An 18804-nucleotide genomic window follows, 5' to 3' on the forward strand; every position below is an offset into this window, starting at 1 on the left:
AATCAGTTATTTCAAAGAACTGTTTAGTTTAACGTTTTTTTGAAGGAAGACAACATTCAATGTTATGAAGGCTGCACCATAATTTTCTTCATTGTTTATCCTACGATATCCAACGCAATACACAAAGATTTTTCTTATTAACGTTTTAACACTCAGAGAAGTTAATGTAATACTAAGAATTTTGTTTCACATCATTATATAATGCCTACTTAAGTGTCATATAAATACAGAACAACATGTGACATTTCTCCGAATCTATGTTATTAATTCCTAAGTCTGTCATAAAACAATAAAGTAATGTCTTAAATGTTTAGGTGTTAAAATAAAAAATATATATATTAAAATTAAAGCTACTTGCAATAAATAAATAAATAAATAATAAGATGGTGAAGGAGAAGGTTATGCTAAGAGGTTTGTAACCTAACATACAGGTAGCTGCCAGTCATGAGATCTGTCTCTGAATACTATTTTAGGAAAGAACACAGAAAGATTCGCTCCGAACCAAAGGCATAGGCTGTGACCTAATAAGGCAAAATATGGCCGTTAGGCTATTCGTATTAAAAATGTAAGTTTTCTTTCCCACAACTCTAAATGGGATATTAATAGATTACAGTTTTTTTTTTTCAAGAAATCTTTGACTGGAATTACTCACAGGCGACCCCCCCCCCCGACACACCCATACACACACACACATAAACAGACACAAAAAGCCAAACATTTTTCCGTATTCGAGCGTTCTTACGCCGTATTGTTACGTTGCATGAAACATGGGCAGAATCTGACCGTCAACGTGCAGTATTTTTGTTCCTTTCTGGAACACAATTTAGACCAGCCATTTGTTCGATCGATAGGGGTGGAAAGTGCTGTATTATCCACCCTATTCCTGGAATTAAGCCCTTGTGAGATTTTCTAAGATGAAGGTACATCTTCGTGGCGTTAGCCTCACGTCGTTGACTACGGGTTATACACAATGCTGATGACTGCATTGAAGGATTGTAAACCTTTGTAGCATAGAGTTCGAAATACATATATACAGGGTGAGCTATTTATCTTGAAACGCCCTTGTAACATTTAAACTAATAAATAGAAAACGCTATAATTTTGCAGGATGAAATATGAACAAAGAGAAGTTGTTTTACATGCTCTGCAGTGTCACCAGGTTCTTGCGATCCCAACACAAAGTTGTATTATTTCAAATGGTACCAGTCATTTTAAATCTACATGTTAAACGAAAATTTATAATATTACACTAATTATTTAGTGTTACTAAGTAAGAGCGCTGCAGCATCACAGACATTCAAACTTTGAAGGCTTTCAGAACAGTAATAACGAAAGTGGGATAGGCGAGGCAGTGCACACCCGGAGGTCCTTAGTGTCGAAAACTATTATGTATTTCGAATAAGTAGGAAGAAAGAGGGAATTGAAAATGTTGAATTTTTTCAAAGGACTTTATTTCGAAACATTAAATTCAATCATACAGATGGTTTTCAATGGGCAAAAGCAGCATAAATCCGTTTACAACAATTTTATATCTCCAACTGTTTCGAAGATATGAAAAAATTGGACAGAGATTAGTATATTGCTTTAAAAAGCGAATTTGTGAGAACTTCTTAAAATGATTAGGATTGCGAATGAGATTTCTAGGCTTTCGGCACCTATGGCCACGTTAGCCCGTTACGTATATGAGGGTGGACGTCCCATGTAAAACACACTTTCCAGGGAACTGGGAAGGAAGAAAGGAATGGGGAAGAAGGCGGCTTGGGATTATTGTGTGAGGTACCATCCCAGCATTTGCTTGATTTCAATGAGGAAAACTCAGGAACACCTCACTCAGGGTGGCTAGCCTGTAAAAGCTTTTACACTTTTTCGACTGAGTGTCCCCACTGGGAATCGCCGGGACCTTAAAAAGATGTGTTTAACAACATAAGGTGTTTGCATATGCACAATCGGTTTTACATATGAAATTTTAACGGCATAATAATTTACCATCTGAAGTAAAAACAGAAAGTTGTTAATTTTGAAGATACGGTAATAAAAGATGTATAAATAAATGGTGTTAGTCTTTAGATGAGTATGTTTCACATTCCCTTCAATTATGGTATATTAATTATAATTAATATTTCTACATTTTTTACAGAGTAAATATTTTCTTCATAAGATAACATTTTGAAAGTTATTTCTATAATATCCACATATATTCTATTTCATTTCTAGTATATGTTCAATTTGCCAAGTGGACTATGTGTTTTCCTTTCTTTTCTATTTCTTCCACCCGATGGAAACTTCAGCTGACAGAGCGAAGAAGATTAAGACGCAGGCGATGGTAAATGAAGATCCGACGGAAAAGTTGATTCGAGAACTGAAGCAGGAAAACGAAAAGCTGAAGCGAGCCTTAGCCAGTGGAGAAGTTGACATCAACATTCTAAGAGAAATCGGCGGGAAAGAAAGACTCAGCAGAGAAGGTTGGAAAATGTTTCTCCATAGAGCTATTATTTATCTGGTGCACTTCAAAGGTCTTTCGTTACACTAAAAATAACATTGTTTATAACTTCAATTAAATAATTTACTTCTTGATTGTATTTCTTTTTTATTTATTTATTTATTGCATTTTGAAATACTGAATTCTGCGAAAAATCGTTAAAATTAAAAGGTTAACGTTACAATACCCGCTCCAGTTGATATTTTTACGCAGAGACAAGAAATTACACTCTATTAATTTTACCAAAATGGACGCAAACTTTCCTAACAGTAAGCCAACCCGACTCTACCCTATCCTATCGTGGTGGGGGAGGGGGGCACGGTGCTTCAGTGGTAGAGCGTTCACCTCTGCTGCGTGGGGTCCCTGGCTCGATCCCAGCTCGCGCCAAGTGGGCTTTGTTGTGGACAAATACCGTGTTCGTGGTTCTCAAGTTTCCTTCCACTTTCTTCATTCCATTATTACATTATCATCATCGTCGTCTTGTTTAGCCTACCCGGCATAAACGTTGGACGTAAAACTGAAAGATTTTATTTCATTTCTCTATCCTACCCAGGCCCGTAGCCAGCCCAAAAATGTAGAGGGGGCTCGGCTGAAGTTAGGGGGGTCCGATCCAACCATATTATAGTTAATTTGCAAGCCTACCGTGAAAATTTTAGAGGGGCAGCAAAAATTTTGGGGGATTTTCCCCCCAAACCCCCTGGATACGGGCCTGATCCTACCTTACTCTACTATACCCTTTTAAACCGGTCCTGCTTATTAATGCACAACTGGAGCGTATATTGTAAAGTTTACCCGAATTAAACTGCCAAAGATTTTGGTGAAAATGTAGAACTTTCACCGTGATATTCATTGCCTCTGTAGTCTATGGAATTACCTATCTTTTACTTTAAAAAAATGGAAGAAAGGAGAAATATAAAACACTCGCTATTTATAATGATTTAGCTCTGGAATTTCAAACTTACGCTTAATTACTTTGGTACTAAGAAAAAATGCCTACAATATTATGCTCATTTTTGAAGGCGAATATATTGCACATGTGAACAGAAATATTCTATGCACCAAATCTATTCCTTGAGCCTATGTATGTTGTTCATTGCAGCTTTGAAAATATTACACATAATTATACTAATAAAACCAAATGACCAAAGCGATAAATGTATTAATAACACTTGAGCTATGGCAATGTAATATCCCTTCATCAGACACGAAGACACAATGTTATCATACATTGCGAAATTATTACATAAGTATTATGAATACATTTAGTACTTCGGTCAGTTTTTTTTTTTTCATTGACATTTGTTGAATCTATGATTTACGAAATACATCAGAGTCCTAAAACTCAGCACTCGATAACCCGGAAAACTCGGGCACACCCTGGCGGGGTAAAGAAACCCTCACGCAAACCCGTTCAAGGTCATTGCCCGCGTGCGTGTGTCCCCTCTTCCCGCATTCCTTTCTCTCGCGTCAGGTCTGTCTTATTAGGTAAATTACTGTACAGTGTATATTAATTAATTTTAATTTTCACCTATAGTAAAGGTTCTATGCCTTCATAAAGTACGTACTTTTCCTTTGTTTCAGGGTAATCGGGTAATTGATTCTCTGTTATATTCTGAAGCAACCAATACATACAAGTACAGTACTTTATTTTCTGATAAAATACTCGTACTTATTCTTTTTTCTTTTTTTTTTTTTACCCCATTCCCGATAACCCGGAATTTTCAGAAATTTGACCACCTTTCGGTCCACATTAGGCTGAGTTTTCAGTACTCTACTGTATTCTGTAAGCAATCAATTTTCTAAATATGAAAATAACATTTTTCCGTGTGACAAAACAATTATTCATCTTAGCACTTTCATGATAAAAGTTTACGAAAATTGAAAATATTTTTCAGTAATTTATTGATAAGTGTAAAAATGTGAAAATTATCATATACAGTGAGCCTAATACAAAAATCTTCCTTCCACCATAATTATGAACAAATATTTTGCAATGTTGATTATTTTGTGTAAATTGCTTTAATGGTAGTCTTCAAAGAAACCCATTCTTCTTCCAGTTTTACCTTTTCATATAATAACTTCTATGACATATTGGACATGATTTGAACATTCAATTTGGATTTTGAAAAATAAATTATTGTAACTTGTAGAAACAAATCAGCAAAACAAGGTAGCTATTCGTTATTCCTTCAGCCTGATTATTTCAGTTGAATTTTGAATTTAGCCCTTCAACATCTTAAATATTTTGCAGCCAGTAAGCCATAGAGCAAGCAACACTGCAGCTTGTGGAAGCAGATCTCTGCCAGCATACTTTTTATTCTTGATCAGGAAGACCTTTTTGTTTGTTTGGAAAAGCTGGCCATTGTTGATGTTGTGTATGTCAGGGTTTCTCTCCACCTGATACTTCTGAAACACACTCTTTCCCCAGAGCAACATAGACACGTACAGTGAGAGGCTGGCACACACAAACAGCTTCTCGGAAGAAACAGCAACCATTAGGAAGGGCCACCCTCCTAGCAGGGAGGCGAAGTAGAGGCGGCGCCTTGCAGACACAACCCAAGAACTCTCGCAACGTAGATCTCTCTCTTCGATTATGATCACTTCGCCGGGGGCCTTGTCTGCCTCCTGCAACCGTGCCCAGAATTCTCCCCATGTGCTGCAGTCTTTCTTTCTTATGATCACAGGGTCAGAGAGAATATTGGAGTTATCTACGTCCACCTCCATTTTGGGCTGAAAATGTATATCCAAAGTAACGAGTCGATTGTTGGAATTCAAAGCATTTCTTTCCAATAATTGATTTTTTGATATTTCGCACGCATCATGTTGCTAACACGTTATTATGATTTTGTTAATTTTAAAGAACTAACTAAAAAGTAGATACAATGGATTAAAACAGAAAATAATTACTAATTTTATCTTATTAGAAAATTGAGTTTACTAGCATTTACTAACTTCATCTTATTGTTCAATGTGATTTGAATCTTGATCAATTTTCTCTAGAACATTTCTTTTATTTATTTACTTCTCACAAACATTGCATCATTTATTGTTTGGTGGCATTACGCAATCATTTATTTAGAAACTTAAAAATTTATTGTATTCTCCTTCCATATTCCCATGTCAATGCAGTACGAATTTATCTTCTATTTCTTCTACACCCACATCGATTGCTTATTACGTTTTCTAACCTCTTATTCTCACAATTCGTAGTCTTTCTTTTGTTAGCTTTACGTATATTTACCGTCTACTATTACCATGAATGAAGATGAATAAGAAATGCTAACCATTTGGCCTGTCTGCTAGTAAAGACTTTTACACGTTTAACAAATCATAATGGGATGATAAGGTAGAAACCGAGAAGAAATACACGCTTATTTATACCAAGCTAACAATGACATGACCTAGTATTGTGCTTTATTTATTACGTTCAATGTATCAAATACATTTGCAAGTTGCACCTTCGTATTGAGTTTCTACCTGTAGCCTAGAGGTAAACGGTCATTCATTGTCAACGTGGACCGTTCTTTTAGGTTAGTATACATAACGTGGGAGTTAGAAGACCACACTGAATCTGTAACAAATGAATAATGAGTGGAATCAACTTACTTCGATTTATTAAAAGTAGGAACCTCCTTTGTCCACACACGATCCACTAAGTCATCGAATGACTTGTGAAAGTCCTAAGGTATTCAAGTTCCTTATCACTGCTTTCTGGATGATGGAAACGTTGTCAAAATCAACCCATTAGTGCTGTTTTAGTTTGGGGAAAGAAAGTAATCGCAAAGGGGAAAGGTATAGTAAGTATGCGAGATGTTGTAACACATAGACACTTTTTCGGAGGAAAATTCACGAACAATTATTGTTTTATGTGCTGAGGGTTCAGCCGATACATACACACAGCTTCCATTTCTCTAAATCCTCCGTTATTATTTGGCAAACAGTTTATTTTATTTATTTTTTTCCACAAGATTTGATTGAATTTCTATGGCTTGCATTTCGGACATTCAAAATAATATCCTGAACTTTGTCAATCTTTCAGTTGTTCGTCAGACTACCTCCTAGCATTGAATCTCTTATGCCATGCAATAAACATAGTAATTGTCCCAATAAATCTTTTTCAACACCGTAAATGCATCCATTAGACTTTTCCTTAAGCGCGCACAGAACTTGACATTCACCTTTTGTTTCATTGATGAAATGGTGAAGAGATATCAGAACACCAATCTGTACTTAGACGCGTCATGCACCACATTGGCAACCGAACAACTTGAAAATTTCTGCAAGTATTTCCAAGGTCAAACACAAAGTTCTATGAAAAACTTCCATGTCAAAACTATTTTGCAGCAAAATAATCAGTCTCGTTTCCAGATTGCCACACTGCATTGAAATATGATTAATCGTGAGAAATTGCGCTTTTCATGCAACACTGAAATAAGTTTCATTGTTTTATTTACAATTCCTATTCCATTGTTAGTTGTTTGGTACATTTTTTTTTCTTTTTAAATTTAGAAATGGAGGATCTAAGAAAAAGGCTTCCGGAGGAGATACAGGCTCGAATGCACGAGAATGAAGAAGAGATAAAGGAAATTGAGTTGTCGCACGAAGAGAAAGTGAGGTTGGCGAAGCAAGACCAAGAAGATGAGGAAGTGAGTCTTTCTTTCTCTTTGTATTTACTAAAATTAATTCATTCTTAAATGTATATAATTTGAATTTATCAACAACATTCAGTTATATAATTTGAATTTCATAAATGTGTATTTAAAGAAAATTTGAATTTTTCATATTAAATGTAATATATAAATTTATTTTATTTTACCTTATGTTTATTTTATTTTATTTTATTTTATTGTTATGTTTAGAATTATAAGTTTGAAGCTTTGTAGAAGATACAGAACAAAAAAGTTTACAGATTACATCCTAATAATTACACTAATACAGGTTTTTTTTTAAAAAAAAAAAAAAACTCACGAATTTCATTTGGGTCTAGAATTTCTAATTGAAGTCCGATTTTCATGCGGTTTGTGGCAAATGATCAAGAAAGGATGGGAGATTTCTGAGATTATGTTTATTTGTTTAAATTCATCCTGAGTAATATCGACTACGCCTCAAGTAAAACAGCAAATATTCGCCAGTGTACCTTACAATTGGAATTAGGTTTTGGAGATTTGAAACGAAATTGAAGAATACAAATTAAGTGTTAGTGAGAATACAAATTAAGTGTTACTGGTAACACGCAAAAATCATATGTTGAAATAGATATAGCTGGTTTCTTGCAACAAATGACGGAAAGATTTATTGGGTGACTAAGGACATTTATTGGGGATAACTGACATCTTCCACAACACCCGCCTGCAGGCTCCGATGCTTCCCTGTCTCACTCAGAAGCAATCCTGTTTCTTCCAATTTATTCACTAGCGACCATATTATGTTCTTGTCTGGGGAAGAACGTGAGGCAAATTTGTTTCTAAATGCCCTTTGCGTAGCAACAACAGATTCCGTTCTTCAAAAACTTTTAACGATAAACTGTTGTTGCTCCAAAGACTACACTATTCTCACTGTCTCCTGATCATACTCACACAGTACCACAGAACTGTACAGGACAATTCCCAATACAATGGCCCAGTTTCCTGTTTCTGATTGACTTTGGCGACGTTGCCATCTAACGAAGAAAACTCAAATCTCCACATCTTTCCGCACCTCATTGCAATTGTAAGGTACACTGGCGAGTATTTGCTGTTTTTCTTGAGGCATGGCAGGTATTATCCCGGATGAATTTAAACCAGTAAACATAGTTCCATAAATCTCCCATCCTTTCTTGAACATTTTCCACAAACCGCATGAAAATCGGACTTCAGTTAGAAATTCTAGACCCAAACGAAATCCGTGAGATTAAAAAAAAAATCACTCACAGACATTATCAGACAGAATTACTTAACACTAATTATTATGGCACTATTGTATAAGTACTTAACACTAATATTATTATGGCACTATTGTATAATTACTTAACACTAATATTATTATGGCACTATTGTATAATTACTTAACACTAATATTATTATGGCACTATTATATAATTACTTAACACTAATATTATTATGGCACTATTACATAATTACAATATTATCTTGCTGAAAGTTTCCTTATTTCCTTTGAAACGAGATCCTTAGTTCAATGTATTCAAATAGTCTGTACCATAACAAAAACAAATAACTGAGCAGCGAGCGAATGTTTTGTGTATTCATTTTGCATTATCTCCGCCAGAGAATTAGGTTTATTAATTTTAATTCCAGGATCCAAATCTTAAAATAATTGAAGAACAGAAGAAAACGCAGCCTCACATATACAACCTGAATTTCGATCCCCTTCTGTGTGGTCGATTAGTGCATTTATTGAATGCTGGTGATACGGAGGTTGGCAACAGAAAAGGAAAAGAATCGGACATAACAATGGTAGGACCGGGGTATGTATGCATCAGTATCTACATTTTATACTCTGGTTTTTATGTCTATGCGCTAATTCAACGAAAACATCACTTTTTGTAAATCCTTCGAATATTTTAGTATATTTTGTTTTGTATTTTACACAACATGTTATTCACAGAAATAAGGAAAATGTAGTTTATTTATTTGTTTAAAAAGTCTTAAAATCTATTCAGAAAAAGTGTATACTTTTTGTTGTTGATTATAAAGAGAAGGAATAGTGAAAATTAAAAGACTTACAAAATAACTGTCACAAATGGTTTTGTAGTATTTCTATAACATTAAAACTAACGAAGGTAAGGAAACAAGAACAACCTACAACTTTTATTTGTTTGTTTATTTCAACAGCAGCTAGAAAAATGACGTTCTTTCATTTTATCAGAAATTTTCGATTTATTTTTAAAGACTCATGTTTTCCAGTGAATTTTTAATTATGCAATTTTCTAATGAATAATAAAATGAAATCTTTGAGTCTTACGTTCCACAGTTATGCGGGCTATGCTAAAGGAGACGGTGATGATTAGAAATGAATGAAATAGTGGAATGAAGAAAGTGGGAGAAAACGAGAGAACCCCGAGAACACTATGTTTGTCCACCACAAAGCTCATTTGGCGCGAGCTGGGATTGAACCAGGACCCAATGCAGCAGAGGTGAACGCTCTACCACTTACCCACCGTGGATCCCACAATTTGTTAATCTATTACTCATTATATTCACTGGTTGTTGCACCCTGTATACACTATAGGTCAGAAATGTGCTTAATTAAAAGCTTTAATTGTTTATATTAACTTTTATTTTAATTTTATTTATTTATTTATTTTTGGTTTACCCAGCAACCAAGACGCGGTTACACAGATGTTAATGCTGCAATCTAAAATGGTTTCAGCCGCTCTTATAATAATAAACACCAAACCACGAGTATGTTAAACATCATCATTATCCATTTTGAAATAACTAAAATGAAAGAATACAGTTTTTGAGTTGCTATTAAATTGCTACAATGGTTTTATAACGGTAAATTGCCTGCATGCTAGCGACGTCTATCAGCGTCAGATGGGCAGGCGATAGCGCAGGTAGCGACATATATTAGCGTAACTGTTTACTATTAGAAATTAGCATGACGCATGGAAGCGTTTATCATTTATACAAAGAATAATTTGATTTTCACATTTTAGCATAATCTCCTGTTAGGGTGTAATGAAATTGTAAAAAATGTTGTAATGTTTTTAAGCATACATTATGTTGTTAGGTGAATAGTCTGTCGTTGTCGAGTTCTGAAATAGGTTTGTTACAGTAGAATTGAAATGACAATATTGAATTTGTGTTAATATCTACTTTCGGAGAAGAAATATTTCATATGAATAGTTAAATAAAAACAGAGCATATATAACAACAATATCGGATGAGAAGAATGAAAGTATCTATTTGGATCTGAGTTTTGTTTATATAGTGTATGATTGTGTATGGTATGGTCCTGTAACTTAGTGGATAACGTAATAGGCATATTTTAAATCTAACAGTTTCCTTTCTAAATGAAATAACAAAGGCTTCTGATACATACATTTTATTTATTTTTCCCATAGGATGCACGAACAACACGCTGTGTTTACTTACAATGAAAGCGATCGAACAGTTCACTTAAAGCCCGTCACAAGAGACTGCCGAGTGTTGGTGAACGGAAACGTGATTCAAGGAGACACAGAACTCCTTCACAATGACAGGTGAGGTCATTCCTTTAATTCTGTTGTTCAAGAGACTTGACTCTACATCAATCTATGTATCTGTTTGTGTTCGACAGGAACTTTCGTAAAATTTACCCGGTTTCAAGTGAACTATAAGTGTCCCTTCTTTCAGTATTGGCAAATAATCCTGTTGCTTGAGATTGAAAAGAGGGAAGGACAAAAGGGGTTAATTTACTCTCTTCTAAAAGAAAATAATAGAATGAAAAGAAGGCAAAAATTAACACCTTTCTTACAATTTAACACATTTTCATGAAATATGTTTTGTTGGAAGTTTCGCTACCTCGTGGTCATTGGCTAACGCTCCCGGTGCGGGTAGATGACACAAACCTCAACAATGGTTTGATTCCTTCTTCAAGTAGGAGGTCCCGTCTCGTATATCCTCGATGCTGAAAAGATACATTAAAATCCAATCAAACAACAAATTGAAATTAGTTCCTTTAGTAGGAAATGTTTCATTGTAATCTTTTTTTTTTTTAATTAATGAAAGGTTACAATGAAATGAAATACAGCTTGCGTCTGGTTTGAAGCTTATTACTCCTATTCGTTAGGGTTGAAACTGGTCAGAGCTGAGGTGGTGAAATCTCTTTATTCCTTTTAAATGACATTTCGCTCTTTTCTAGAGTTCAGAAAACCATTATTTTTCAGTTGTATGCAAAACCTTTTCACATTCCTTCAATTAGAGATGGCCATTTCGTTTTATCAATACGTAAGTCACACATCTTTGTTACCTTTGCAACATATCAACTTTCATATAGCTATACAATACAAAATATATTACAATGTAATAACAGATATAAGAATTATTTGTTCTTTCCATTTATTTCATCATTTTATGTAAACATATTTAGTTTTAAGCTATTTCATCTCCTACACAAGACGATTGAAAGAACCATGCCCCCTCGTCTCATCTTCTGCCTGAGACGCCCGTGTCTAGAAGAAATTTGAAATGATAAATTATTTTTAAGTAAATACACTGCTTAAATTGAAAGAAAAGCTGTTGCACAAATATTTAATAAAGTGGAAGTACTAACATGAAGTAATACCTGGTACTTTATTTATCTAACATCTGTAAATAATACCATTTTGTATCCCTGAGTATGTTTGGTATTTTAATCCTGCCAAGAAGGATAGAATGATATGTTTAACATATAGACATTGTCTGTTAGATGTTAACTACAATAAAAGGACAAAAAAGTACCCAATGCTACGTTATTTCTAATAACAGACTGGAGTTTTGTACGGGATTTAATTAAACAACTAAGCAAATAAGCATTAATGTATTTTTAAATCATGATTATGTTATGGTAAGCTGCTTTTGGGGAATTCGAAGACATCCTGCTATCCTTTAACTACAGGAAAAATAATGTTAATAACACAAAAATCATCGATTAACTTCTCAGATAAGATGGAATATCATGTTGAAAATTATTTAACTATATATATATATATCGAAATAAACAATTTTATTAAATTTTATAAAGCATTAATTAGAAACACTAAACAGGCACACTACACCAATATGATTACTCATTCTAGGAATAAAACCAAGTCTCTCTGGCAAGCTGTCAGAGATCACATGCACGTAAAAGATAGAAAAGTAAGCAATATCAAAAAGTTAATCATTGATGATACAATAAGAGACGAACGTATTCAAATATGTGACGAATTTAATCGACATTTTCCGGAAACAGCCGATAAGCTAGTAAAAATAAGAGAATCCGATACAGCCATTAAACTGTTAGCAAACGTGATACCGCGTTCTGTTTACAGCATATTTCTTACACCAATATTAGAAAACGAGACATTGCTTCAAATTAGTCAATTGCAGGAAAATAAGTCAACAAACGACGTAATACCGACAGAAATAATAAAACTATGTAAAGAGTCATTGACATCGCATCTAACGTATTTATTTAATCAGTGCTTTAAAAATGGTGTCTTTCTTGATGCTCTTAAAATAGCTGAAGTAAGACCAATATACAAGAAGGGAGAAACCACATCCGTCGAAAATTACAGATCAATCTCGCTGCTACTGTTTTCAGTAAAATATTTGAACATCTAATAAAGAACAGACTATTGGACTTTATCATAAGCCAGAATATTATAACAAACGAGCAACACGGCTTTGTGTCCAACGAAAGCACCCAAATCGTTCCCTATAGCTTAATAGACTATATACTAAAATGATAAATGAAAATTTTTTAGTACTCGGTATTTTTTACGATCTGAGTAAGGCATTTGATGTAATAAACCGTGATATTCTACTGAAAAAAATTAAACATTACGGCATACGTGGAAACTGTCTCAAATTATTCAAATCTTATCTAGAAAATAGGAAGCAATCAGTCGAAATTATAAGAAATACAGGTGATACTCAAATGAAATACAAATCAACTTATCGAGAAACAAAATATGAACTGCCACAAGGCTCGGTTCTAGGTCTATTCCTCTTCTTACTATATATAAACGATCTACCTAGTAATATAGATAAAAAATATACTCTATACTGACGATACTTCAGTGATTATCAAAGGAAAAGATATAAAAACTCTTGTTAACAAGTACATGACATAAAAAACTTCGCTTTTGGTTTGATAGTAATTAGTTGGTTTTAAACAACACGAGAACACAATATATACTTTTTCACTCAGCACACGCTAAAAATATCAATAAATCCACAATAAATCTAAAGGAGACATCCATACAGCTAGTCAACGAAACAAAATTTTTAGGTATTATAATAGATGAGCACTTCAGATGGAGTAGTCATATTGAAGCAACTACACAAACTAAATCCGAGGCTATATGCTCTAAGAGTGCTAAAAGACACTTTAACTTGAAAAGGCTTAATACAAATCTACTATGGGTCCATATACCCTATCATAAAGTATGGCATCCTATTTTGGGGTAATGCAACTGAAAGCAAATCTATATTTATTAAACAAAAACAGGCCATTCGTACCATTGCAAACTTACATTACACTGCAAGCTGCAAATCGCATTTTAAAAAGTTAAAGATATTAACAATTCCATCTATTTATATATATAAAGCATCCGTTTTCAGTCTAACGAGAAATGAAGATGAAGCGAAAGATTATCAACAATACTAGAGATCAAAAAAAAAAAAGTCTTACTTTACTATATTATCACTGGTTCAACAGGGCCCCAGACATATGGCAAATAAAATATTCAAAGCTTTGCCCAGTCACATAAAATGGAGAAGACCTTAAATAAATTTTAACGAAACTTAAAAACGTATCTGATAGAGAAAGAATTTTATAGTGTTAAAGAATATTTAGAAATATATGTAGAACAATGTAAAATATTTTATGTATAGTCCCTTCTGTAATTTTATGTTTTGTTTTATAATCTCACATCAATACTATCTACATGTGAACTGAACCCTCCAAATACCATGTATTGGTTAGATGGAGTAAATATATATATAAACGAAAGAATTTATAGTGAAAAATGTAAGGAAGGGGAGTGTTCAAGAGATTCATTCCAAACAAAAATTATGGCTAAAAGTCCGAAAATCCAGAAAGATGCTATGATTACACAGCCACTAGCTTGGTATCACATGGAGCAAATATTATGCTTCGAGTAGTAAACAAAAAGTTGCATGGAAGAACAAATAAGAAAGTTGGGGCAGACTAGTTTGGGTTCGGAAAGAATTATGACATAGGATATGGCCTACCAAGAGCAACCAGTGAAAAGCTTACAGTAACAGGCAAAGAAATGCATGAGTGTTTATTCCTCTGAGAAGAGCTTTCTACAGAACTAATTGGGAAATTTTGATAAGAATGTTAAAGAAAGTTGTGTTGGAATGCACGAATCTGAAGTCAACAAAGAGGGGGGGGGGGGAGAGGGAATTGTAATCGGATACGGATATTGCCTTTCATCATGATTATTTAATGGAAGAGTTCATTTCAAGAGAGACAGGTTTGAAGTCAATCGTTATTCGATCTAATAAATTTATATTTTATTCTATAATTACGCTTTTAGAATGGAAGTTGAAGTCCATAAGGACTTCTGATGGGCATATTTATGTCGTGTAAGTCAGCAGCATTTTTAAGTGATCAGACGAAATTAAATCAGCTTTGGATTATAATAAAATATCGTTGTTTTAAGCAAGTTTTAGGCTACTCTATCATAATAAGATCTGCTTTAAATAGTTGCTAATAACACTATTGCGTAAATAACTAAGTATTAAAATTAATAATTTAAGGTCTCTTTCTTTTATAATCTTCATATCATAAATTGTGTTTGTATATTCTTACTTGTGTCTTGCAGCAGTATTTTATTAATATAATAGTTCTCAATTCCTTTTAGTAGAATATTCTGAAAATAAATGTTTCGATAATTCGTAGTTTACGCTTTTGTTATCTTCATATTTCCTGTGTTGGTTTTGTTTCTTGTATATATTAAATAAGTACTTGTAAAAATCAAAATGTTACAAAATGCTAATCCTAACTATACATAAAACTACACAGGAATATTTTTTGTTTTTAGGGGATCTGAAAGGGGGTGAAGAAATTCCCCATGTTATTTAAAGGGATCTTTTTTGAACTTATAATCTCATATTTTAGGAATTAAAATAAAAACTTAAAATTCAGTCTGCTTGTACCTTTTCGTTAGCGTTACCAAAATAAATCATCAAAAATAAAAATTTCCAAATTTAGAGTGGTCTTATGGGGAACTGAAAAACTTTTCCCATGTTATAATATGGGACATCTTCTACACTCCAAAATGTTTAGACACTTCCGGCAGGATTAGAATGATGAAATTTGGGGTAATTGTAGCCTTACTGAACTAACCCAAAGGAAAATTTCCAAAAGTGAATATTTTTAGTTTTTAAGGGGTCTAAAGGCGAATGAAAAGATTCCCATGTTATTTAAATGAGCGCTTTCTTGGGCGGCGCCCTCAGCTAGCCGAACGCTAGTAGACAATCTATAAAACCAGCACTGAACAGAAACACTCCTGCTAATTCGACAACGCAAGCTTCTGCTTCCAAAAGTTAATTATCTGATTTAACACATTTTGTTTGAATAAGTAATACAAATTTCCTAAAATCTCTCTACCATTCCCACAAATGAGAGTAATGTGACATTCATATTCTTGCTGAAACTTAAGTAGCATAGGGCATTGCTATTACAGAAAATGTACGAAGAATATTCATAACAGTTGAGTTGATTCTGAGTTTAACGTCCCTTTGAACGGCGAGGCTATATGAAACGTGGACCTACTGAATCACACGAGCTCCCGCCGGGAATCGAACCCGATTCTCCCACGCCAAAAGCGCGTACGCTAACCGCTTAGCCACGAAGGAGCTTGAATATTGATAAGAATAAACATGAAGGATATAAAGAGATTCCCAAGTGCAGTGCCAACAGAATGCGAAAATATCTTTGTATAGTAGCTTTCTTATTGTACGAATTATCCGTATAAACTATAGACTAAAATTAATTTAAAATTTCATCAAGACTAAAAATATGTCAACTTTTTAATTTTGAATTTGAAGGAGATTTGATGTTTTCCAGGTTAGTGTTTGGTGGCACTCAAATCTGGGTCTTTCAAAATCCTCAAGAAGAGAATGTTGAGAAAAAGAATTACCCTCCAATTACATATGACTTTGCTCAAGAAGAAATTGCTTCAAAATCAGGAATTTACATGGCTGCAGCGAATACAAGTAGGTAGACATATCTTATTTATTTCTTAGATAAAGTCATTGTAATTTACTATTATTCTTCGAGATGTACTATATAATGAATTGTATTTATTTAAACAGCGTATCATTCATTCTTCATGTTTAACTATTTTAGTTGCTTATTCTCGTCTTAATCTTCAGACGCTTCGTTACTTTTATGTATATTAACATAATAGATGTTTCACCCTTTAGGTTAAAATCGTGCTCTAACTGTTTACATTCAACTTTTTAGTTTGCCCACCAACCATCAATATGTTTACGTAATTATTCAGACTTCTTTATACGCAACGATCTAGAGGGTGTCCGGGAAATAGGGACGAATATTCAAGTGCTATAAAACTAATATAAAATATATTGAAAAAAAAAATTATAAACACATTGGTTAACTTCTCCCATTTACGTATACACACACATTAGGCAATTTTCTCACATTTATGTATGTAAATTGTATCCGGCATATGACAACCCAAGGCTGCACGGCAATGAGCAATGCGTTCATTGAAATTTGCGATGACGCACTCACAAACATCTGGTGTGATGCCGTTAATAACCCTCTTAATTTCATCCTTCAGTTGCTGTACTGTCTGTGGTTTGTTCACGTACACTTTAGATTTCACAAATCCCCCCCCCCCCCTAAAAAAGTCACAAGGGGTAAGATCGCATGATCTGGCAGGCCATTCCTGATTTCCTCACAAAGAGATATTTTTTTTAGGAAACTTTTCATTCAGCAGACCAATCGTTTCACGGGCTGTGACAGGTATCACCATCTTGCTGAAACCAAAAATCGTCATTTTCAATTTCCATTTCATCCAAAACTGGGAAAAACAATCTGAAAGCATGTGTCTGTAACGGTAGCCGTTCACAGTAATGCCAGCTCCCTCATCGTCTTCAAAAAAGTACGAGCCAATCACTCCTCCTGCCCGTCCAGTTTGCTTAACATTTAACACTGATCCCGTGGTCTCAAACTTCAGGACCAACTTCCGAACTGATGATTAAGTAGGAGCAACATTGTGCGTCCAAATGTCACACGCAAATCTCGAACGGTTGCCGTGGGACTTTCCTTGTTTTTGTGATAACTTCTTATCACTTGGATGCGTTGCTTTGTTGTCAAACGCTCCATGCCGAAATAAACACCAACCAACAATGCTCACCACACAGGCTACTAATCGGAAGGATAGAGGATAACAAACATGGTAAAACCACGGCTGCCAACCGTCATATGACAAGATGGTGCGAAATTCAAATTCGTCCTTATTTCCCGGGCACCCTGTAGATTTAAGTTGAGTTGATTTTAGTTTAGCGTCCCTTTCAGCAGCGAGGCTATATGAGACGTGGACCTACTGATTAACGTGGAATCCGAACCACATGAGCTCCTTCCGGGAATTGAACCCGGGTCTCCCACGCCAAAGGCGCGTACGCTAACCACTTAGCCACAAGGGAGCTCCCTGTAGATTTAAATTCGCGAATTGCCTGCCTAGTTTAACACCCAGCGAAATCTACGAGGAGTGATCAGAAAGTAAGATTACAAAGCCTGCAGTGAAACGTCTATATATTATTTCATATAGCCAAACAGATAGTACATACATTAGGTTATTTTTCGATATAGTCTCCATACCGGTTGAGGTACTTGTTGCATCGTGGGATGAGTTTGACTACTTCCTCCTGGTAAAAATATTGTCTTTTCTTTTTCAGCCACGTTGTCACGAAGTGTTTCCTTCCTAGTCTAAAGCGAAGCGACGGCCTTCTAATTGTCCTTCAAGTGCGGGAACAGGTAAAAGTCGCTTGGAGCGAGGTTCAGGCTGTAGGGAGGGTGCTCAATGATGTCCCAGCGAAACTGCTTCTACAGCGTGATGCTCTTCTGAGCTGTATGCGAGTGCGCGTTGTCATGAAGGACGACTTTCGACACCATTCTGCGATATGTTGACGAGACACTACACTCTCTTCGTAAACCTCTACCACCTGCTGGTGAATTTCAGCCACAGTTACATGTTTCGCTCACAGAAATCGACTAACTGAGCGGACTTCTTCGCGATAGCAGCTTTCCAAACGAGTCGCCATTTGTATTTACCTACAACTAGTGTCGTAGATGGCGAGTGATTGAAACTCTGCACAGTTGCCAACTCCGTGTATTAAAATTACATCACACTCCTCATTCCTCTATAACAGATAAAACTCCAGAAATATCAACCTTGTAACCTTAGTTTCTGATCCTCCCTCGTATTAGCGTCAAAGAGACAAGCGATAGCGCAGGTATCATGATTGTTTATTCTTTAAGGATTCGTGTGACGCACAGGCTGAGATGTTTACCCTTTATTATCAGGATATTTCCTAACGGAAAGCCATAATTGACACATAGTTCTTTCATGTCAGGATTTCTTTGTTCTCTAATGGAGT

The 18804-nt window shown here is 34.8% G+C and overlaps 1 protein-coding gene across 1 annotated transcript in view; it reads left to right on the forward strand.

The window, feature by feature from the left end:
- The first annotated feature begins 2275 nt into the window (after nt 1-2275).
- Nucleotides 2276-18804, forward strand: part of LOC145679645 (kinesin-like protein KIF28) — a 46786-nt gene continuing 30257 nt past the window's right edge. The window contains exons 1-5 of the mRNA XM_081750219.1: nt 2276-2462; nt 6989-7125; nt 8773-8942; nt 10545-10682; nt 16244-16392. Of these exons, the coding sequence (XP_081606345.1) occupies nt 2276-2462; nt 6989-7125; nt 8773-8942; nt 10545-10682; nt 16244-16392 (781 nt within the window). The remainder of the gene's footprint in view (nt 2463-6988; nt 7126-8772; nt 8943-10544; nt 10683-16243; nt 16393-18804) is intronic.

The sequence above is a fragment of the Thermobia domestica genome, chromosome 2, assembly GCF_964235325.1.
Source record: "Thermobia domestica chromosome 2, izTheDome1.hap1.1, whole genome shotgun sequence".
Classification (NCBI taxonomy): domain Eukaryota; kingdom Metazoa; phylum Arthropoda; class Insecta; order Zygentoma; family Lepismatidae; genus Thermobia; species Thermobia domestica.